Source organism: Caretta caretta, chromosome 1, assembly GCF_965140235.1.
Source record: "Caretta caretta isolate rCarCar2 chromosome 1, rCarCar1.hap1, whole genome shotgun sequence".
Lineage (NCBI taxonomy): Eukaryota > Metazoa > Chordata > Testudines > Cheloniidae > Caretta > Caretta caretta.
The window spans coordinates 194,172,216-194,197,142 of record NC_134206.1 but is presented as its reverse complement, the minus strand read 5'-3'; the positions used below and the strand labels follow the sequence as shown (position 1 = coordinate 194,197,142).

General features: G+C 41.3%; 1 protein-coding gene across 1 annotated transcript in view; it reads right to left on the bottom strand.

Annotated features, from left to right (window-relative positions):
* The window catches only part of MORC1 (MORC family CW-type zinc finger 1), a 96,397-nt gene that overhangs the window by 51,214 nt on the left and 20,256 nt on the right, over positions 1–24,927 (bottom strand). The window contains exons 9-14 of the mRNA XM_048839400.2: positions 22,019–22,144; positions 11,240–11,319; positions 9,839–9,912; positions 8,541–8,614; positions 5,153–5,296; positions 4,371–4,525 (exon numbers count right to left, since the gene is read on the bottom strand). Of these exons, the coding sequence (XP_048695357.2) occupies positions 4,371–4,525; positions 5,153–5,296; positions 8,541–8,614; positions 9,839–9,912; positions 11,240–11,319; positions 22,019–22,144 (653 nt within the window). The remainder of the gene's footprint in view (positions 1–4,370; positions 4,526–5,152; positions 5,297–8,540; positions 8,615–9,838; positions 9,913–11,239; positions 11,320–22,018; positions 22,145–24,927) is intronic.

The window sequence follows — 24,927 nt, the reverse complement described above, 5'->3', positions numbered from 1 at the left end:
GTGGCCTGGAAACAGGACTGAGAGATGGGATCCTAAGCGTTCATGTGGGTTTGGAAATGGACACTCCCATGGCCTTGGAATAAGCCACATCCCCTTCTGTGTCCCTATCAGTCAAATATTTACTTACATTATATGAGGGGTGGGGACGATTAGTCCATGTTTGTGAAGTACTTTGAAGATACATGCCACTATGTAAATATTACAGTTCCTATACAGAATGAGGTAGTAATACAGAGAGACCGCTGGGTCACCTTTAAATGCCATTCTATCAGCTCAAATCCAGTATCAGCTAAAGACTACTGTGAAATTCCAATTCACAAACATTTGAGAAAAAGGCTAGGTATGTTTGTAGTTATCCAATACATTGCAATGATAAGCAGTACTTTTCAATCTTCAACTTTTTAACAGTGATCTGCTCCACAAAGGAAGCTCTGTCCTCACACATTTTTAAGCTGAAAAAAAAAAAAAAAAGAAAAAAAAACTCTGAAGACAAAAAAGAATCAACATTAACATATATTTGTGAAGCACTCCCCTTTCACTAAAAGCTCCCAGTCACATGGGAAGTATTTTCTAATATATTTTAGTTAAACTATTGCAAGACCTCCGAGGCAGAACATATTCCGATCCTCAACTTAGATAGGACAATGAAGGCACAGAGGCCAAAGATTTTTTAAAACATGGGTGCCTAAACTATTAGACTCCTAAATCTGTATTTAAGCCTTCCATGTACAATTGAAGAGAGTGCTTAAATGAATTTCAGGCAGTGTCACCATTTAAAGTTAATGGTATTTATGCTTATAAGTCACTTAGGTACTTCTGTAAATTCTACTTTGAAGGCCTAAAGACAGATTTAGGAGCTTAATTTAAGGCAAATTAATTTAAGGAAAATTTTGTCCCAAGTTTCAGTGACTTACTTCAGATCACATGAAGTCAGTAGCAGACCAGAAACAGAATCCAGAAGTGTTCAATCACTGTTTTCTCATCCAAGAAGTGGGGCTCACTTCTGCTTTATGTCTTATATTCCTAAAAGCTTAAACTCCAGGGCTTCAGCCAGCCACTGGCAGCAGTCAGGAAGGGATGTACCCCCTGCAGTGTATTCTCTTTTGTTTTTTTCTCTCCTTCCTCTGAGGTGTCAGAGATGGGCATGGCTGGAGATGGGACATTGGATCGGGAGAGCCAAGGCTCTGAGAGGGCTCTTTCAGGTACTTGGCTAATTGGTTCTTGCTCACATGCTCAGGGTCTAACTGATCGCCATATGAGGGGGAAGGAATTTTCCCCCAGGTCAGACTTGCAGTAACCATGGGAGGGTTTTGCCTTCCTCTGCAGCATGTGGGTGGGGGTCACTTGACAGGATTATCTAGGAATATCACACAGGAGATCAGACTAGATGATCTTGTAGTCCCGGCCTAAACTCTATGACTCTACGTACAGACTCACTGGAAAGAACAATTATTTTGCTCATAAACACCTGGCAGAAAAGCTGTGTGAATTGCTGTAATTTTTTTATTTTGATCAGTTATTTTGGTAAACTTATTCTGTCAGATACATTATTCTTTGTGGACCTTGCTTATTACATTGAGGTTCATATGGTGTGCCCCTTATTCCCACATTTATTTCAATAAAACTAAGAGTGTAATTGAAAAATTAGGCTCTAAAGGATTAAACTTTAAGAATCTATCTTATAAACAGCAAAAAATATTGGATCAAAGCCACCTGCTCATTTAAGCACATAAATACAGTCAACAGAGTTAATCAGTTTCAGTCTCTCATGGTAAACGCAGCATCCAAGAGCAGGGCAATAATTACTTGGTATTTCTTTCAAAACATTTCTAGCTCTAGGAAGTTGACAAAGCCAAAACTTCACTTGGGTTCCATAGGCAGAGTGCTTGGAGCGGGAAGAATGGTTAAAGTCAATAAAAACATGTGCAGCTGAGTGCTGGCGAAAGTTGTCGGAGAAAGTATGAAGGAAAGGTCATGGATTGCACCCCTCTGCCTTAAGTCAGTCTGCTATAAAGAAGGCCCCACTTGGGCCTTCTGATCTTCCAATTCTGCTTCAATTCATGCCTCCCTTAGTTTCCTTTTCCCTCAAACATCTCCATGGGCAGCTTCAGAAATCTTGTACTGAGAGCTTTGCACTCTCTCTCTCCTCCTTCAAATACCTTCAGAGGCTGGGACTCTGTTTTGTCTTATATTTGACAGAGCCCAACTGATAGAAACAAACACTATTCCATCCCCTCCATATGCATTCACCAAATGTGTCCCAATGCTAACTTTCTAATATCAGCTTACTAAAAAAACCCCAAAACACGTTAGTGGTTTGCAAAACAAGCCACCTCTATCTTGTTCTCTGTAAGATTTTTCTCCTTCTCTGCTCCATGTCATTTATCCTGCTGCCATAACATGTCTTTTTATATGCCTGTATTCTCCATCAAGTGCCATGCACCCCTGTGCTATCCACCAATATTAAATAATAGTGATCCTGACCAATTGGATGGCTGATTTTCAGACCTGCACTCAAAGAAAGGACTCTATGCACAGACATCCTGAGGTGGATTGGTTGAATACGTCAGAGAGACGCATTTGGAGCCAGGGTCTGAAAAGCCAAAGTTGCTCTAAAGTTAAAACGGGTAGTTTACTAACTTCTAAACAACTTCTCCTACATTAAAGCCAATTGGAAGCAGAGCATCAATATAGCTTATGGTGCATAAGGATATGCAGCACTACAGGAAACCCTGCTCCCATCCATGAAAGCGTATAATTGTTCACTTCAACTAACTTCTCCTTCTCACTAGCCATCTTCAAAAGTAAGTAAGGAACTACATAAATATCCCTTTTAAGGTTTCAGGAGCAGTTGCTCATACACTGGAGTTTAAAAGCACTCCATCACTTTTTTTCTAGGAAGAGAGAAAAGACCCTCTATTAACTGCCTGTGTAGATGTAAGTGTTTCTTGTGCTTTCTTTCATACAGAGCAATACTGGCAGATCGATCATGTATAAAGGAAGGACACTTGTCCAAGGCTGCACTGAGGCTACACTTGTCCCAAAGGAACCAGATATTTGGGGACCCAATGCTACTGGTACACATCTATTGGTTAACTGGCATACTTGCAACAGGCAGGGGCTTTTACAGATACGTACACTGGCCAAAAAGTACTTGAATACTTCAGGAGGAAGTATTTTACAGAACATGTCCACATCAACTGTTCTGTTTTAAATTTTTATATTACAACAAAGAAACAAAAAAGCACAAACCCCACAGTGACAGCCTAAATTTTGCATATGGGGACAGTGTGGGGTGGGGAACTGGGCTTGGAAATAAGTGTAGCCAGGTGAAACTGGACATCTTGAGCTACCAAACTTCTCTGCATTAGATAGAAATGCACATTATTTGTGAAGGGACGAAATCACGCTTAGATTTTTTTAAAAGACCATAATTTCATTCAAACTAGAGCACGATTATTCCAAGTACTACTATGGATCTGAATTAAACAAATAGTGATATTGCATCTTTTATTTATAAGACAAGAAAGCTACCCAAAATTATCTGTTTATTTTCAAAACCAAGATGTGATGCAGGAGCTCTGTGCATTTTTCACACTATAGAAGTTTTCTAGTGCACACTGAAATTAATGAATAAGTTATACAAAAAGCAGATTACAGCATTCGTTAAAACAACATTGCTTGAACTGGGACACAGCAAGGGTCACATCAAATTTGTAAATACATGTAGAATCAATTTATCTAAAAAAATGAATAGATGTAACATTTGGTTGTATTTCCAATTCCTTACTAGATGAACCAAAATGCTTGCCTGATTTCACTACTAATAAAATTTGCACCTGGTTTCCTTTGTCTTCATCCTGTGGCTACTGGGAAAGAGCAAATTCAGGTTGCATTTTAGGATTCCTCCAGCTGTACTTTTGATTCTTACAGCTGGACACCCATTTGGGTCCACACTTTGTCATCCTGGCTCTACACAAATTGAACTCAACTGGTTGACCAACATAGGCTCACCACCAGATCCCAGGATTAGCATTTGAAAAGGCAGCATGCATGGTTATAGCACCTTCATCTCAACTCCATATCTAAGTACTTTACATGCAACCTCTGCTCCCGTGTGTGCTCCCAGAGGCAGCAACAGTTGAATAGTGAGTAATCTCTTTGCCTCTATTTTCTGCGCACAGCATGCCTCTAGGAATTGCAACTGGTACAGTGTCTGGTACACACTGACTCCCTCAGGTGGCTGTTCTTAAAAGCTACAATCGGATCCAACTTCCGATTTATCTGATGCATTTGATGAATTAACAGTTTGACACAGATTTTTTTTAATAGCTATATAAAATAAGCCAGGCTAAACAATAAAGATTTACTTATTCCAATGTCCTTCCAGTACTGGATCAGATAATGCTCCATGGATGTCAGCAAGTGGTTATATTCTTTAACGTTGACAAAGGCCTGTTTATTGTGTGTTGGCTCCAGGGCTTCTAAGGGCATATCCACCATTCCAACTGCACCACCGCTGAAACTGAAATAACATCACTTCAAAGCATTTTGGTCCAAGTTCAAAGAACAAGTTCATCTGTTTAGTTTGCGCTGCCCTTGACTCACTTTAGAAACAGGTATTTCAAATTAAGGAATATTTTTCTAATAGAAAACTGAGACTAGTATCCTGTCTGATCAAAGTCATGTGCAGAATTATATTTAAGTTACTTCATTTCAAATGAGTACAGGAAATAAACCTCAAAAATATTACTTTCTAAAATGTGAGAACATGTCAGAAGTGGCAGGACAGGGAAAGGAACAGACACCAGGATTTGAAGAATATAGAAAGAGAAATACTTACATGCAGGTAAAAGCTCAGAGAAACTGAGAACTCAAGAACTCCCAAGTTGCAATAAGAAATTCAACAATAGTGAGTTACTCTAAAAATTACTTTGAGAACTGCTCTATTCTTTACTTTATTCTTCCCTTAACACATGTACATAACTCTCAAAAATATATAAATAATCTATGTTGTGCATATGCTTGAAAAGGAAATAACTTCTTTCAGGTGGGATCATGGATTTTAGACTCCTGCTAGTATTCAAAATACCTGTATTTTAAAACAAAATTTTAAACCTGATCAACAAACAAACAAACAAACAAAGCTTACCGAGACCCCTGTTTAAGATGTGGTCCCACTTTCTCATACATTCTGACCAAGCGACCGTTGTTATAGATGAACATTCCATCATGACTTCTGTTCTCGATGTTTATTCCAAACATTAAATAGAGCTTCTTTGGCCTCCTCAATTCTCTGAGCAGTGTAAAATCAACAAGCAGTTTTCTTTTATAAATTTCCTTTTAAAGTTTTTAATTTAATTTAATTTTACTTACTGTTACCAGTTTAATAGCCACCGTTAATCTGGTTTAGGAGATACAGAGATTGGACAGTTCACTTTCACCAGAAATATAAATGATAAAAATGTAATATCAACCACAAAAACATCCAAACTTTGAAAGGCTAACATGCTTCTTGGGTTTTCAAACTGATGGGACAGACGTCTGTATACTGGAAATGGATGAGAGGCAGATCACATTCACCCATTTTTGAAAACAGAAAATTCCTGCTTAAAATCAAACACAAACCAAGTAGCACTTTGGCAGCTTGACATTAATGAAGACAGTGTTAGCTGTTAGCCTCCAAATTAAGACTGAAAGCCATTGCTATGAAGATGTTCATGTTTATCACCATGAGAACAGCTAAAGACATTCTTTCATTGCATTTGTAGAGGGAAAAATGCCTTACTAAATTGGCACTTGTTTTCATTTCAAAAAGTTTCTGGTTTATGGATTTTTTTTTTTAAACTAGGCATACTGTAACCATCATCCATTAGTAAGCAACAGAAAATTAGCCAGTTTTGTTCTCAGAGTTGACTTGTATCATTCCATACACTTCATGTTTCCTCCCATTCAATTACTGGAGAATGGAGGGTTAAAGTGCCCTTTGGCTTTGTAGAACTTTCTGCAAGGAGCTACCACAGTCAAAGAAACTAATCATGAACAAGGAGCTTCAACTAACATAAACCACATTCTGTGGGGGTAGGCCTGAGGAATGGAAAGTATTAAAATTGGTATGAGAACTCCAAGGTAAGCACCACCATGTAATCACTACTTGTATGCTGCATCTGCCAGTAACATTAGAAAATGTAACATTATCCAGTTAAAGAACTACACAAAGGCCATGTACTACAGGTGACCTTCAGATTCCAGGAAGTGAGGATTTTACTTTCGGTAAATGACAGTTGTGGCCTTACTTGAAGTGAGGCATCACAGAAGCAAGAATGTGTTCACTATTATTTAAAGAGGCAACTCTACACAGGACTCCCCAATAGCTAAAGATTGGATGTTTTTTCTGAAAGATATGCGCTAGTTCAAACAGAAATGATTTTGCAGAAGTTCTGTGGCCTGTCATAGAAGAGGTCAGACTAGATGATCACAATGGTCCTTTGTGGTCTTGGAACCTACAAACCTATAAACGTTTTGTTTCAGAGCTGCTATCCATTCCAAAATTCTTGGGTCATTCCCAGGAAGTCTTAAAATAACCCTGCGCATCACATCATTGTGATGCAGTGTTCAGAGGCGGTATTACCAAACTGAGGTTTAAAGCCATGAAGCAAAGAGGCAAATGTGATAGAATTACTTGTCCTGCAGGAAAAAAGCAAAGTAACCAAAGACATTTTCTGCTGCATTGACTGAAGTAGTGTGTTCTTTGCAATAGCTGCTCTCCCCTGAAACTCCATTAAAAGTTTCTGTTGACAGAGTGCACAGAGTGAAACTGTCTAGTTATACAGTGAAAGGTTTTGTGGGGAGCAAAGGAATGAAAACCCAGTGAAATAGGAATCTACCCACTGTTTGTTATTGTCCCTACACACCAGACAATCCATCTGCCAGAGATTACTCTTCTGAGCAAGGTTTGAACCCAATTTCACCACTTTATAGATTATATATGGACATATCCATGGGTCATTAGATAGTTGGTATGGATTGCCACACCCAAGAAGATTTTACCATCTCATATTAATTAGTCTCAGCCCACAAGTTGCTCTTGCAAAATCCGGGCATCTGATTAGCACTCCATTTGTTCTGCCCGTGCTAGGTAATAAGCACAGAGTCTAATAAGGAAAAAACAAAAGACAGGTAGGTGTAATCACATCATACTCTTCAAGCAGGAGTAAAAAGGGGAAGATCTGCATCTTTGATAGTAGCTGGGTAAGAATAGAGAGGGCAAATAATTTCCCAAAAGCCAGGAGGGAAGACAATGAAGAAGGAAAACTTCCTCCTTTCTAGCAGTCAGGGTATGGGGAAATGGGTGAGATATCCACTTCACCTAATATCAATCCATTGTGTTAACTAGCGTTATAATGCAGCAACATGCTTATGTAAGTGGCTCCAAGACCAGACAAAACCCCAGTTAAGTGCAAGTATGTGTTTCTCAGATCCGGTAAAGAGGGGAATGCCTTCAGTTGACTGCTTGAATGTCTGACCTTATGAATATCAGCCTGAAGATGGACATTACTTTATATCTTTCAACCTGGGTAATACAGGCCTATAATCTCCAGCTTCTTTGGACACTGAAGTAAATCTCTGTTTCCTTCTGTTGTACTCCTGGTCTGACAAATTTGCCTGTATGTGGAGGAAATGTCCTACATTCTGTTCAATTGCAATCTGCAAGTCATAAAAATAGAGACAAGAGCTACTGCATGCTCTAAAGAAGATTCTATGCTGTAGCCTTGTTGAGGAGGAGACTGAAAATGTCAACCTGTAGGATACAAAATAATAATTTCCTCATGGAAAAATTTTGGGCACCCTTTGGACCCATGGTGAAGATGATCTGGTAAACAAAATATAATCTAGCCTCTGGGCTTCCCTCTGGCTGCCCAAAAGGACCCACACCGAGGGACTACAAATCTCACTTTTTCCCTGAAGAGCGGATATTTGATCTGAACTGCTGTTTGTGGATATTAACTAGAAAAGGAAGCAGTTGACTCTAATCTAGGCAACAGATAGGTGTTATAGGCTCAAGCACACCCTAAAATACTGTCAGGGTTTGACAGAAGCAGACTCCTAAAAATACTTGTTTTTATGCAGGATCAATGGCCATAGGTCTCTAGCATGCTCCTATTCCTATTCTCCAACGTCTCAACGTAAGAGAGCCAACATTTGAGCTTCTTCCAAATTTTTGTAGCCATATTATAAATATTAAACAATATTTGTTTCATCTGATGTATGGGAGGAAACATAACCCAAGTGTCTAAATAGATAAAAGGAATTTCATTCTAAAAGATTTTAACCAAAAAATTACAAGGATTAAAAAAATTTCCAGAAAAGGGGAAAGGATTGGAGCATCCAAAATAATTGAAAAGCACCTTGAAATGATGAACAGTTGCAACTTGAGAAAGCACTATTTAAGTATCAGACTCTGGATCAAATCACCATTTACAACATACAGTACACAACCACTTTTTCTGAAACACTGATTAAATAGTCTCACATCTTGCCTTTGTTTCTCCCGCAGCTTCTCACGCTTTCTTTTTGCGTTTTCTAGAGCATCCTGTAATGCAAGCTGAGCAGACTTTTCCATTTAGGGGAAAGAGCAGTAAAACAAGTTATTTTAGCATCGATTAATACCCTATGGTTTTTTTTCAAGCTGCTTCCCATTCTGAGAAAGTGAATATTCTAGAGCCCACCCTACTTCAAAGCTTGTCACTACAGTCTGCTAACAACCCTGATGCTTCCAGACACAGTTAGTGTACTGGAGATTAAATCAGGATATATTAGAATCAGTGTTAAATATTCACTCTGCTGCTCACAGCACAATACCCCAAGGAGTGGAGCAGAAGGCAGTAGGTTTTAATTAACTCTATTCCTCCATTTATATACATCTGAGGCCACAGAATGAAACTTCAATGTTTCTGGTCTGTTTGACTTTGCACCCAAACACCAGTGGCATGGAGTGTAAGTTAGAGCAGTCAATTATCTACAACGGCAGGGTAACACACAAGAGAAAAACTATCGGTGATTCTGGCCAGTCAAAAAAGAACAAACACCAATTTCAGTGACACTCTATAAGAGAAAGAAACAATCATTACAATATTTTGGAATGGAAAGATGAAGTTACGCTGTAGGTGATGGACCCTTAAAATAGATTTTGAGAATTAATCACCACACTTGCTCCTCCTTCCATCTCCCACAATTTCACGTTTTGCAAGTGACATATGCCCTTCTGCTGACACCAAGCCTTGTCTTGAATTTTTCATGATTTGCCAGTGAAATGCTGAAGTCTACATGCATGCATGGGGACAGAAGGCTGGAGGACCAATGAAGGGGGTGGGTGGGGGGGGAGCAATATTATTACATAGAATTAGTTCTATGAATACAATATCTCCATACATAAGCATTATAATTATCACATTTAAAAGCAACCAATAGGCAGAAGTTTCTTAAAATATTTACTTGGAAATGTAACTGAATCCAAGACCAGTGCAACTAGGCACTTTATCATTGTAAAACTCCTCAATAATAGGACATACGTAATTGACAGAAAAGTAGTTCTGGGTATCCTCCCTGGTGTTTAATATTACTTGTAAGCTAAATTTCAAAAGCCTTTCATTACAGTTGTTTCTAGCCTATCTTTTTGAAAAATTACATTCCGAAGAAATTAGGTACCTTTCCAAAAAAAGCTACTACTGTTCATTTTCCACACTGACACCTGTGGCCAGTAAACATGGGCTACTGCAGAGCGATAACAAGCAATATTTCTAAATATGCATAAGAAATACTATCATTGCTATAGTACCTTACTGACTTCATGCAGAAGAGATCCTTCTAAATGCTTTAACTGGCACTTAGCTTCTTCTACAGCTTGTTCAGCTAGAAAACATAAGCAAAACAAAGCAATTACTTAAAGTATAGCTTAGAGACATAAAATACTGGCTCTACAGGAAAAGAAAACGTTTACTGGGTAAACACCATGACAACTTGGTACTGTTAAATGTTTTAAATCTCAGATTATGAATTTGTGAGGTGCTGAGCATCCTCTGTCTTACTGAAATCTCTGGGAATAAAGGGCACTTAGTGAATGACGGAGACTGCACCACGTGAGCACCTCCTGAGGTACTAACATACTTAGTCACTAAATTAGATTTACAGACAATTCATAGATTCCAAGGCCAGAAGGGACCAGTCTGATCATCTAGACTGACCTCCTGAAGAACACAGACCAGAGAACCTCACCAAAATAATTTCTAAAGCATATCTTCTAGAAAAATCATCCAGTCTTGATTTAAAAATTCTCAGCGATGGAGAATTCACCATGACCTTTGGTAAACTGTTCTGATGGTTAATTACACTCACTGATCAAAATGTATGCCTTATTTCCAATCTGAATTTGTCTAGTTTCAATTTCCAGCTGTCAGCTTGTGTTATATCTTTCCCTGCTAGACAGAAGAGCCCATTATTAAATATTTGCTCCCCTTTTAGGTACTTATAGACTGTAATCCATTCACTTTTTAACCTTCTCTTTGTTACGCTAAAATAGATTGAGCTCCTTGAGTTTATCACTATAACGTAGATTATTTAATCCTTTAATCATTCTCATGGCTGCACTCTGAACCCTCTCCAATTTATCAACATCCTTCTTGAATTGTGGGCATCAGAACTGGACACAGTATTCCAACAGCAGTGACACCAGTGCCAAACACAGAGGTAAAATAACCTCTGTACTCCCCCTTGAGATTCCCCTCTTTATGAGTTCAAGGCCTTCATTAACACTTCTGGCCATAGCGTTGCACTGGGAGCTCATATTCAGCCGATTGTCCCTCATGACTCCCAAAATCATTTTCACAGTCACTGCTTCCCAAGATAGAGTCCCCCCCACCAGGTCGGTATGACCTTGGATTTAGGAGGAGGATCACTACTTTTCTTTAGATGCCTTGCTTTCTTTAATTAAAGCTCCCCATCCTACCTTGCAAAGAAATTTGTGACTATGCTTTTTCTCTGTATTTTATATTTTAAGCCACAACAGAGCAGTTGTGGGAGTTTCGCTAATATTTGTGAGCATATAAAAATATGAAGTGCTACAAAAGCGTTATTGATTTCTATTCACAAGAGTTTTACTACTAACATAATTAAGCCACAGATTCTGAAATAAAAAGCAAAGTTATAGCACTAAAAATGGTTAGTTCAGGATATTACAAACCAATCTTCACATCCACTTCTGCCTTCTTTATTTCTCCCATTGCAGTGCCTTTGGACGATGATGTGATGTACGGGTACAGTCTGTTACGACAGAACGGTAAAATCATTATGACCTGCATTTTCAACACACATCAGAGCAGTCACAGGAGCAAACAAATGTTATAATGCACATTACCTTCGGATTAATTTACCTTCTCAGAGGCCAATGCCAACAAGGTCTGCCACAAAACTGCCACTTTGTATATGCTAATAAGTGCTAAAGAAGTTGTAGATAGACTACCTCCCAGAAGCAATTTAGAACCTTTAACTTCATCTCACCTCCGTAATATTATTTTTGAAACAAAGATTGATTGATGCACTTTTGAAATTCATGGCACTAAAGGGAAATGTTTGCATCCAGAATACATGCATCACAATGTTTGTATCCAGAATACCTATGATGTCTTTATGTGACTGTAGGGGATGTGTCTACACTGCAGTTAGACACCTGGGGCTGGCCTGTGCCAGCTGACTTGGGCTCGCAGGGCTTGGGCTGCGGGGCTGTTTAACTGCAGTGTAGATTTCTGGGCTCAGGCCTGAGCCTGGGGTCTGGGACCCTGTGAGGTGGAAGTTTCTCACAGGTCAGGCTGCAGACTGAGCCTGGAAGTCTGAACCACAAGTAAACAGCCCTGCAGTTCCAGCTCCTTGAGCCTGAGTCAGCTGGCACGAGCCAGCCGAGGGTTTTAATTGCAACGTAGACATACCCTAAGCAGGGGCGGCAAGTTATATGGGCCGCATGGTGCCCGGGCTCCAGCAATATTCAGGGCCCTGGGGCCCGGCTCCACCAATGTTTGGGGTCCAGTCTCTCCCCCGACCCCACCAGCTGCCCCTCCACCTCCCCAGAGGGTCTCCCAGCCCCCATTTGCTGCCCCTGCGCACCTTCCCCAGGCTCCCCCCAGCATCCCTGCCTCTCCCCTGCAGCTCCACGCTGGGTGCTTCCACTCTGCTGGCTCTGGGCATCAACTGCTGCTGCAGGGTCCTAGTGCCCCCCATCCCCTAGTGGCAGGGCAGGCTAACCCTGACCCTGCCCTTCTGCCTCAGACCCTTCCCTTTTCCGGTGGGACCCTCCACCAGCACAGGGCCCCCTCACCTGCAGTCACCTCTCCTGCCCCATGCTGGGCAAGGGGCAGCCCCATCCCTCACCCCCAGTGAAGCTACAGTGAGGGGCAGCAGCAGGGGAGGAAGCACACACGTGATGGCAGCCCTCCCCCGGCACCCACCACAGGGGAGGTGACGGGGCTTCCCGGGCCTGAGAGGGGCCCTAGGAGCACATGCAGTGACTGTGATGCGGGGTGAGCGTGCTGCTGGGGGGTGGGGGGGGGGGGGGGAGAGGCCCTCCCCAAGAGCTCACTGCTGCTGGGAGGGAGAGGGCTGAGGGGAGTCCTCCTCTCTGGCCCCAGCCCTGGGGAAGCCTGATTGCACCCCAAACTCATCCCCAGCCCTGCCCCATCCCACCCCAGAGCCCGCACCCCCAGTCAGAGCCCTCACACCCCCGCACCGCAACCCTCTGCCCTAGCCCTGAGCCCCTCCCACGCCCCAAACCCCTCATTCCCAGCCCCAGCCAGAGCCCTCATCCCCCGCAGCCTAACCCTCTGCCCCAGCCCTGAGCCCCCTCCTGCATCATTAACCTCTCATCCCCAGTCCCAGCCCCACCCCACATCCCCAGGCCCCACCCCTGCACCCCCTCCCTCCGCACCCCTTCCCACCCCCAAACTCTGTCCCAGAGCCTGCCCCCCACCCCTTCCCACACACTCTCTCCTGCCCACAAACTCCCTCCCAGAGCCTGCACCCCCCACCCCTTGCCCCAGCCCACAGCCTGCACTCAAACTCCATCCCAGAGCCTGCACCTGCTCTCCCACCCGCTGCCCCAGCACGGAGCCCCCTCCTGCACCCCAACTCCATCCCAGAGCCCAATCTCTCAGCCCTTCTGCACCCAAACTCCCTCCCAGAGCCTGCACCCTGCCCCCCAATCCCCTGCCCCAGCCCAGGGCCGGCACCCCAGACCTCCTCCCACCCCCCAAACTCCACCCCCCACCTGCCTAAGGCTCTGGGAGGGAGTTTGGGGGGGGCGGGTTCTGGGCACCACCAAAATGCCTACAAACCTGCCACCTCTGACCCTAAGAGCCCTTAAAGCACAGTGGCTTTGGATACATTGTCTCTCATCAGACCCAAATAACTCACCACACCCAACACTCTGTTGACATGGTATTTATCCAAAAGGTAATGTGTAAGGTATTATATGAAAACTAATAACACACTAGTTATTAATATCATTGTAAAATGCACGTGTGTGTTATTATATGTAAAGTTATGAATTGCCACTGTATGATGTTACTAGAACATATTTAAGACCAGACAGCTAAGCCTCTGTAAAGGTGATAAACAGGTTTGTTCTAGACAAAGGAATGTGGGTTTACTTCAATTTACATATTAGCAGTAAACAAAGATTTAAAGCTGCATCAGCAGGGGTTGTCCTGATCCTGAACTCTAGACACAGAGAATTAATGTGGCTCCTGCATCCCAGTGAAACAGTGGAGACTGAATCCAGAGGAGTCCTTCCCGACTTATAAGACAAAGAAAATCCCTTTGGGGATTGCAGCGGGGCAGTCACCCTGCTCTGGCCCTGAAAGGGTTAAAAGCCAGCCCTTGGAGAGGACTGGGGCTGAGAGACAATAAGAAAAGGCTGGGAGGCAGCCAATCAGGGCCCGGCTGGGCCCTATAAAAGAGCTGCCGGGCCAGAAGGCAAACAGTCTCTCTCTCGCTTTGGAGAGAGAAGGACCTAGTTGCCTGGGAGCACAGGGTACCTTGGGCAGAGCAGTGCTAGGGAAGGGCAAGAGGAGCTGGGGAGCTCCAGCCTGACAACTCCCCAGACTGAGGCCTTGTTAAAGGCCAGGGGAGGTACTGGGGCTGCCGGGAAAGGCTGCAGGTCCATCCCCCTTGCCAATGATGAGTGGCCATTACAGACTGCAGTTTGCCCCATGAGAGGGGGCTAGATGATGACTGGCAGTAGCCACTGAGGCAAGGTAGGCATAGGGTGAGGGGGGTCTCCTGGGAGGGGAGACACAGAGTGTGGGGGTACTGCTGCAGGGCAGAACCCCAGGTAAATGGAACTGGGGTCCAGGAGGGACACGGGGCCTGAGGCAGGAGAGATGGAGGCTGGCAGAGAGTGCTCCGAGAGCTGGAATTGAGCTAATTCCCGAGGCAACACACCAGTGAGTCTGTGGTCTGCTACACGGATAAAAGGAACAGAAAGAGACTAAGGAAGCAAGCAATTTGATCTCTGTGATGGCTCCTGGCCAGCAAAATCTGGAATGGAGACTGTATCTTTCTAGATTGTTTAGTTTTTAAGATGTGCGCTTTCACTTTTATTTGCTACCTTTATCCCTTTTACTTGGTATCACTTAATCCATGTTCTTTTGTTAATAAAGTCATTTTGCTTTCACTAAAAACAATCAGAGCTGTATAAGGTCAGTAAAGTGTGTGCTTCTAGAAAGCTGACAGGCTGGAGTGTTTCATGGTCTCTCAGAGGCAGCAAACTTAACACTTTCTCTATGGGAGTCCAGGGAAAGGCACTGGTCCCAGCAGTAGGGCGAGGCTTGTGGGCTGCTACCAGCCTGTTGGTGTGAGAGCTCTGAACCAACACTGCGTAACCACAAGATACCTAGGGTTACAAAACAGATGGTGACCCAACCCCGTACTGACCTGGGTGAATTCCAAAATGTCATAGTTTAACACATACCAACACAACTATTTCAAGCCACTGGAGCAATTAACTGCTCACCTTACTCATGCACATAGCATCACTCACGTTAACTGTACTAACCAACCAGCAGGATTTGACATTATCTGCTTATCATCATCCATAAAAGGAATTTGTACTTCAAGTGAAAAGTATTCCACATGCAACTGTGTATATATAAAGTATCAGATTTTAAAGAGTCAGGGGACAACTTTTATAACAGCATATTTAAAGTCAATTACTTTTTATACTGTCACCTATTTACATGTGTGTTTTTACTATCCTAAGGAAAATCACTCTAATGACTCTAATTTCAATTAAAGAATGGCCTTTAACCAAAAGTGTACAAACAAGTTTGTAAATGTTTACGATGCAGATTAATATTTTAGTGCCTTGCAGTCCTTTTTATTGCAGCCAAACTGCTCAATGGAGGAAACTAAGGTGAAAAGAGATGTCATTATGACAACTTTGCATATAAGAGATGGAACTAGAGTTGTTTTGTATTTTTTTTAAAAAATGCAGCAATACAGTATTGTGATCTCAAGCATTAGTTTGAAATTTGGATAGACTACTAATTGCTAATACAGGAAGCATTTTTTTCCAGATAAAACTGAAATGGAAAAGGGTTCTTAGACATTAAAAACGATTTAACATGCTGGGATACACTCAAACAACGCTGCCAACATCTGAAAAGTGAATTAGTCTCATTACTAAGGTCTGGTGTACACTTAAAATTTAGGTTGAATAGCTAGGGGGGTTTGAGGTGTGACAATCCACGTTGTAGCTATGCTGACCTACCGCTCTCCCTCAGTGTAGGCACAGCTAGGTCAATGGAAGAATGCTTCTGTCAACCTAACTATCCTTGTTCGGGGAGGTGGACAAGTTACAGCAATGGAAAAATCCTTTGTGTTACTGTAGAAAATGTCTACATTATGGTGCCACTCCACTGTAGCCATGCCACTGGAGTGCCCATAGTGTAGACAAGCCCGTGGTTGTCTTTAACTAATGATTCTGTGAAAATAACCAGAAGAGTGTATTTATGTAACAGCACTCTCTAGTCTGTCAATTTATGCTATTTAAAAAACAAAGTAAAGCTACCTATGAATATGGAAACCAGTAACTGTCAATGGATTTGTTGTTATATTGAAGTACAAAAAATAATTGGAGGGTGGATTTCATGAATTCCTAATTACCTTGAAGAATCTGATCTAAACTGTAAGCATTTAAATGAAAATCTAGCTACACAATGAAAATTAGTAAACTGAATGTTGTTTCATTTGAACACTTCTTCCTAATACCAAGTTTGAAGTTAAGTATTCATGTGATTTGGAACGGATCTGAGATCTGTGGATGAAAAGTACTATTTAAGAATAATAATATAAAACAGTCTTGCAAACATTTATCTTGTATTTAGTGTGGTATCAGAGAGATACACCAAGAGGTTACCTAGTCTAGTGTGTTCGGGAGAGAAGTCATCTAATAACACAGTATCTAGGTTTTCGAAGTTAGAAACAGAAAGAAACCAATTGGTTTTTCCAATTAATAGACTGACCAAAGGACTTGAGATTTCTACGGAAATGCCTTGGAAAAACAATGAGAAGTTTCCAGACTGGAAAAAAACAAATTATGTTATAAGTTACTTGGTACTTAATGTTGCACTAGTAAGCTTAACATAATATATTGTTCAATGCTTCTCATCATTTGTACACAATCCGTGGTGAAGCGTCCTCAAAATAATACACGTAGCCCTTTTACTATTGTTTGAAGAGGTCCATGGCCAGCCCAGCCAGAAAGTCTGTTAACTATCCTTTCACAGGTATGATAATGAGAAACCATAATGATATATTACATACTGAAGACATTTAAAACTAATAGAGGCACAGTCAGCTTCCAGTATAAATATATGCATTAACATTAATATTAACTTTAAGATGTTAGTAAGCTAAAATATAGGATGGACCATAAACCTCCAGTTCCAAGGGAGAAAATTATTAAGTATTGTATTTAAAGAGCCAAGGTGGGCGAGGTAATATCTTTTATTGGACCAACTTCTGTTGGTGAGAGAGACAAGCTTTTGAGCTACACAGAGCTCTTCTTTATACTTCTTTGTGTCTGTTATACTTCTTCCTCTTAGCTCTTGTACAAGGGAAAATTAGATGGTATAGCTCCATCTACTGAAACAAGGAGGAAGCAAAAAATCACAAGGGACATAACTAGTCCCCATAACTTATTTCCTAATGAAAAAAAATTAGCAGAAAATCTGAGTGGACTGAGGAACGAGCAACAGAAAATATTGTTACATAATTGGTTTTGTCAGTTCTCACTCTCCTACACAGGAACATCCTGAACTACTATCAAATGTACCAACCAGTATTAATAGGGGTGGTGAACTTACCATATTAATGTAGTAACCTGTGGGTGCCCACATGGCAAAGTTATAAATGAATACAGATATGTTTCTGGCAGTATGACCTCTAACAGAGACTGTTAGTTGCTCTGAAAGCCAAGTTTTGAATGCACAGTGTTCAATTCAGCATGATATTTTAGCTGTTGTGGTTTTGATGGAGCAGTTTCAAAGGTCTTGATGCAAACTGACAATTTGCACCCCCTTATTGTCATCATCTGTGATTTCATGACACAGGCTGAAGAAGAAAGGTTAGTTAATATGAAGTTCACTGAAAACTGTAGGAATATCTGAGAGGTAAATGGAAACAATCTTGTACAGAAAAAATAAATGCATAGCCAGGAGTATCAGCAAACCAAGAGGTTACATGGCTGGGGGTGTGGGGGGGAATATGGTTACTGAAGTGGAAGTTTTCATAAGCTCATGGAAGTCAAGGAGACAAAATATGAGCCAATGATTAACTGTCAGACGAACCTGTGCCCTTGTCTGACCTGGCTTTCCTTCAAGAGTTCTGTGGATCAAATGAAAGCAAGGGATCAGATGTGTAAACTGTCAGCCCATGACATAAAAATGCATGTGTCCCACCAGCTACAGGATTCATTACTGTACTGTAGAACACCAGCAATTCTCTCCATGAAAGCCCTAAGAATCAGGGAATTTAAAACACAGGAAGTGTGGGTGGGTTTTAATAATGACTGGCAGGAAGCAGAAGTTACCAGGCAGAAATGCATGAGGGGAAAATGAACTATATAGGGTGTGATCCCATACAACGCACCCAAAAGCGAGAAAATTACAAAAGCCACTTCTCATTGGCAGAAAACAAAAACCCTTACACAGAAAACACAAAGATGAAAAGTGGCCACAGCTATTCCCCACACAAGTTTGTGAGGTCACAGAGCTGGCCTTACCAAAAGCCTGTCCTCCCAGATTGTTGGTTGATAGATGAAATGCCGTAGAAAGAAATGAGTCATGCTGGAGAGCACAAGAAGGTGTCAGAACATAGTTCTGAGCTACAGTGGAGCAACAGCTCCTTCCAAGGAACCTCATCAGAATGGAAAGTCACACATTGGGTGTCCACATTTGGGGAAAGCCGACTGGCAATGAGGCAGCCTGAAAAGAAGTGATGTCTACCTCAGTAGAGGGGTGAGCCCAAACGTCTGGACCACTTACATTCTGGTCTCTCCCACCCATAGCACTTCTGTAGCACTTTATTTTTGTTCTCTCTAAGTTGAGCACTCAGTATAAAGCAACAAGGAATTAGCAGCAGAGGACTAAGGCAAGGCCTCCATAGCTTCCAGACTGGACTAAGGCTCCATTTGTACCACTCCAAGCTGGCCAATGTGAGTGATATGCTTGCTCCCTCTCCATCTCCACTATTGAGAAAGGATATAGGACCAATATATGGACTACAGAGCCAGCATTTTCTGGAATTACCCAAGCAGCTTTCCTTGACTTCTACTTAAAACCAGTCATAAACTGAGGAAGCAAAAATGATTTTGGGAAGGGAGAGGGGAAACTGGTGGCAGAGACTAATTTTGTAGTTTTGGGGAGGGGCTCCTTGTTGAAAGATGGCTTTATAATAAGGAATCCCGAAGAACTCATTACATTCTAGCATCAAGTTCTCAGTTTGGAACAAATTGTTAAAATATGATAGGATTCTCATTTCACTGGAAAAGTGAGCAAAACCAGATACAATATGTTAAAGGAAACTGACACTTTGTACTTAATATAGAACAAAGTCTCAAAACACTCCATTAAAAATAACTGAGAACCAGGATAACAGGCTCAATATTCAAAAGTGATCAGACAAAGAGGGTCACGCAAATTGAACGAGCAAAATACATAGGACATTAAAATAGAACAGACACTGAAAGTGATTGAAAGAGTGAATATTTCACCTAGAGAGCACATTTCTACAATTATTGGGATATTCACAGCAGTTATTTTCAGAAGGAATGATATTTTTGGTGCTGCAAAATTGATTTTAACGCTTAGCTTGAAATGAGGGCTATTACACTACGGCAAGAACATGAACACTGAAGTTATGCTAAGCTTCAGTCAGAAAGTGGCATACACTGAGATATGCCAGCAGGATTCTGACAAGCAGTCTCTCCCCCTTGAGCACTAATGTTGGGGGGTGAAGGGGGAGGGGGGGCAAGTTATAGAACAATAGTTTGCTTATCTACACTGGGGTATCTGCTGCTACAAGTTACATCCAGGCCCATGGATTAGTGACTTTACAATGCTATATTCACTTTTAACCCAGAGTATTTTCCAATTTAACCTGATAAACTACACAAAAGGATTATTTGACACGCCACTTAACAGGCAGCCACCTCTCAGACGTAATGTGGCAATTATGAAAGACCACACAGCAACACTACATAACTGTTTAGGATAGAAACTCAATGATTCCACTGCGTTATATGCCAGCTTGTTTCTTACTATTCCCTATTAATACTTTGGTCTACATTCATCCCAAGCGACTCATCTTCGCACCCCTTTGGTATCCTTCTCTAACTTACTAAATACTTTTACAAGATGCCCATTGCACTCTCCCCTTTCAATTGTGCCTCATTCAAATCCTTCCATTTGCTGCTTTTCCATGAAACTCTGTGATCCACCAACATATACAGTATCTAACCCAGTTTAATTTTTTTTTTACAAACACATTCCCAGCTATTTGGAGGTGTAATTCATTTGATTGTATTGGGTGACTGAACTGTTTCTACCCTAGACTTGCACTCTCTGCAGTGCAGGCTCCATCTCTCCTCTATTGTTAAGCTATTAAGCAAAAAATAAAGTTCACAATTAGAAGGAGCTGTTCTCAGTATTTGGATAAGAGCTAGTGGCTTTGGAACCGAGAACAATTGCCATAAATCCAAGTCCCTCAACAATGTTAAGAAAGGTCAGCTGCTCCAGAAAAGCCCTATGGCAGGCCCAACATGGTGATAAAACAGAGATGGGTAAAACTAGAGTGATCTTCGACTGAGGAAGAGCTAGGGCATTAAGGAATCTTTAAGTCAGCTATAGTCAATGGAGAAAAGCCAAGAGTTTATGATCTGTAATTTGAGAAGCTAGTGTCACTGATTTGGCATTTTCCTTTTGATCAGTGGTCAGAAGTCCATTTAACTATCCAGGAGATACGTGGTGCTCTCGAGTTTGGATTGCTATATGTAAGTTACATGTATGTATTTACATAGCATGATATACAATATGTTCCAAAAGTGATATGCAACTTTCATAAAATCCAGTTGTGTGATGCAAAATAGAATACATGATGACTCCCACTGAAGTGATCAATTTATTAGTAAATAAATTGATTATCCTAGGGTAGTTGACAACAATATGTAGAGTGCGATTAAAAAAAAATAAATCACTCCATGTTGGCCAAACTCTGTTCTCTTTTAAGAAAATTTCATACTTCAATAGGAACAAAGTTAGATCAACACTGAGCTCTTTTGTAAAAATTCTATTGGGCACCAAGTATTAACCTACATATTTTAGTTCCAAGTTCTAAAATATGCCTCTAATCTGTCTTCCTGTTCACAACATTTGCCTCTTAGTTTAAATTCGGTGAAACTATTGGACTGTGCTTTCAGCTATAAGTTTTCCTTGTCTCAGCCCACCATGGTAGTTGCAGGATGAAGACGAAGTGCTTCGGTAGAGGAATACACTCTAGGGGGTAGGATTTCTAAAGCACACTAACATTTTGCACATTAATTGGTCCACGTAGACCCTGCTGGTACACACCAAAGGCTCCCTCATGAGCCTTTAATACAGTACTGTTTCAAACAGTACTACTTTAAAGATCACCAACAGAGTCCCCATGGACCAATTAATGTGCAACACATTAGTGCACTTTAGAAATCACACCGTGGGATACTAGAGAACCCCAAGATTTGTGTATACTAATCTTTAAAGTGCTTGGAAACCCTATGCACCTGGTACAAAAAAAATCTTATGTTAGATATTAAAATACAAGCTTGTTTTAAATAGGACTCCAGTATCTAAGCCCCCAACTACACTGTTATGCTTCTGCTAGTTTTTTATATTAGTATCTCTGTTGCACACTACACACCAGCTAACCAACCACACAGCTATACCCACAATGAAAGCCATTTTTCCCCTTCCAGAAGGAGTTGGGTCCCTAACTACAATGGGAATATGATCAGTGCACTACCTGGGCTCAGTAAGATTTACTTTAGGAGCAACCCCATACAAACTATAAACTAACAGGATTAGGGGGTCATTAAAAATAAACCACATAAGTGACCTATACTCTTATACTGCATCTTTCGTACAAGAACAGAAGCACCTTGGATGCATCCAAGTGAAAACAAAAATCCCTCTTTAGTTGATTATCTTATGTAGCATGTTCTTTGCCCTGGGTCATGGTAACTGCCAAGCATTTGTCACAGATGATTACACTTTAGCAGACCTGCCTGCCAATGCAATTTGAACTTTGCTTAAATTATAAGTCACATTGCCATCAAAATCAATTTCCCACCATGACAAAAAGGCTACTTAGGCTTTCAAGTGCACTGGTTTGAAAATTAAAATATTTAAGAGTGTAACAGCAATGAAAGCTTACTCACCTGGGTCTGTAAAAGCAGTAAGGCAGGCACTTAGTTTCTACTTTCTCAGCTTGAATGAATATCCTCATATGCGGGTCAAAATACAATACAGCTGTATAGGCTCTGAGTGACCATCGCTCTGGAAGGCTGAAATATCCAATATGTAAGCAAGACCACAAAGCGTGAACTCTACTACACGGAAAAATTAGATGCGTAATAACCTAAGACAACATGCCCACCCCCAGACTCATTAAACTAAAATGCGCTGGATTTCTGCAGTGCTCTCTGTAGGTATTAAAAGATTTTGGAAGGTTTTCTCCAGAGTAAGTTTGTAAGAACCTTGCAAATGAACTGCAATTTGTGCACTGGGCTTCAGCTGATGGCACTAAAAACTACAGTACAGTTCTTGATTTGGCTAGAAATTAGTTTTATAATGGGATGCTGTTGACCTATAGTATGAAAATCTCACTAACAGTGGGATTTAATGCCACACAGCTTCAGGCTGCAGACATTACCATGCAAGAAGTTAACTTACTCAACCCTGGGAATCTAGTTTTCCCACAGTATTATGCCACAAACATCTACGGTGCTTTACAGATGAGGAAGAGATATGAAAGTGTGAGACTGGAGTTCAATCTGACGAGCTGGGCTGGATAGCAGAGAGTCTTGCTGGATAGCCCTGTCGTTCCAACCCTGATTGCCTCTTTAGCTCTCCTTCCTTTCCTGGCTGAAGACTCTGGAGCACTCTCACCCTAGTGGGCTCTCTAGGCCCCCAGCCACCCTAAACTATAGAATGAACAAGAGACTTTCTAGCCAATATCTTTGAGTTCTATACCCAGGAGGCTCTGGGAAGAGGCCAGTCAGAAGACAAGCTCCCTGTCTTACCAAAGGGGAGGGGAAGTTGCAAGGCCCAAGTGGGTGTGGGGTGGGGAAGACATCATTAGTGAAGCAACCCAGGGACTAGGGAAGGATGACTTGTTCTGGTGATTTCTCTAGTAGAGCAAAACATATTTGTTTAAAGTACTAATGTGATTGAGGCAATGCCATATTTCAGCCAAAAGATGATGTTATAAGACCATAAGCATGCCCTGCACAGACCAGACAGCCTCCACCTCTCAACAGTGAGAAGTACCGCTGATATTTTTGGTTATCCTTCCCCACTTACAGAAAGTTCTACTTTAGGCCATAGATCCTGTTGGTTCATCAGCCCTGCACTTTGTGCTCTCTTAGGCTGACCAGATAGCAAGTGTCAAAAATCGGGACAGGAGGTGGGGGGTAATAGGTGCCTATGTGAGAAAAAGACCCAAAAATCGGGACTGTCCCTACAAAATCAGGACATCTGGTCACCCTATGCTCTCTACTGCTTGCAACCAAGTTCTGTCTGCTTCCTTCACACAGCATAGGGTGCTTGAGCAAACATGCTTAGGCAGCCATCATTCATCTATTTTGTTACTGGTACAGAACTCAGGGTTATCCACAGTAGCATTATGAAAGTGCTCAGATAATGGCACCAACTCAAACATTTTCCTTGAGACTTTTTTCACAACCTCTGTTCCTAACCCGTTTAGTTTTCCACATATTTCCTTTCCCTCCAGATCCCCTTTCTCTCTTCCTCAGCCTATTATTTCTCCCTCTCTTATCTAATTTTCTTGCTATTGTCCCTTCTCTTTACTGTCCCTTCTAAAAAATACATATTACATTAAATTGGTCATTTTAATTAAAATGTGCACTCAATTATCTTTACTACTACTTCCCCCTGTATACAATACATAGGAAGTCTCCCAGAACAATTTCCATTGTACTTGAGACACAAGTACAGAAAAGGTCTAATTTCAATTGTGAATAACTACCTTATAGTCAAGATTTAGTTCTGTGAACTCTTCTTGGATCTCTAAATTAAAAAATAAACCTCAAGTCTTGGAATTATTGCATTAATAATTTTAAATTAATTTAAAATGTGCTGCAGCAAGCAGCCTCAGAGAAGATGAAAATTGTGTCATAAGTAGACAGAATTTAACTAGCTGCATTTTAAGATCAAATATCTAAGTTACAGTTATCTGAATTATCAATTTTGTCTCTAGTGTATTAGAAATTATTACAGTGGTTTGCATAATCTTCGCTTTGAGATCTGTGGACAGCTGTTATTCAGAAACCCAAGTCTTATAGCCTTGGATTTTCAAAGAAGCAAGAGGGAATTAGGCACACAGGACCCAATGAAAATTCAATGAGAGGTGGGCTTTTAACTTGCTTAGGCTTCTTTACAACAGAATCCCATTACTATGAAGTTTTTACACTGGTATTTTCTAAGAATCTCTTTGGAGGGGTTGCCATAGGCCAGGTGGAAAGTGAAGGGGGTGGGGGAGCATGGGGAAGGGAAGAAAGAGAGGAACCAGAAAGTTTTATCATCCCTTTCTTAAAATGACAAGGGATGTGAGGAGTAACAGAGCCCTGTTGTGTTAGTGAGTCCCCTTCAGAAATAAACTGTGGCCACCTATCTGAGGGCCCACTACCCAGGATGCTTTGGAAAGATGATGTACTAAATCAAGTGTCATCTAAGTCCAATGGGTACATTATAGCTCTCATTTAAAGAATTGCACCCATTTTCTTACTTGCCCCTAATATTGGCTGGCAATCCCTCAATACTGATCACAATGGGACATCTGAGGTAGCAGAACATACAGTTCATTTGTTACAGACAGCACAGGGAGCAGAGAAATTGTACAACATAGAACATTCACATCTGCATTGTTTACTCAGTTTTATTAGAGAGTGAAAAAGCTTATTTGCACAACTGGGCAACTATGCCATATTTGCCTTTTGATCCTATGTTACCTCCCCCCAACCCCTTCATCCGCCAGTCAAAGAAAGGCATTTCTGCATTACTTTTCCTTGACACCCTGCTCTCATTTCTGAATGACAACATATCCATG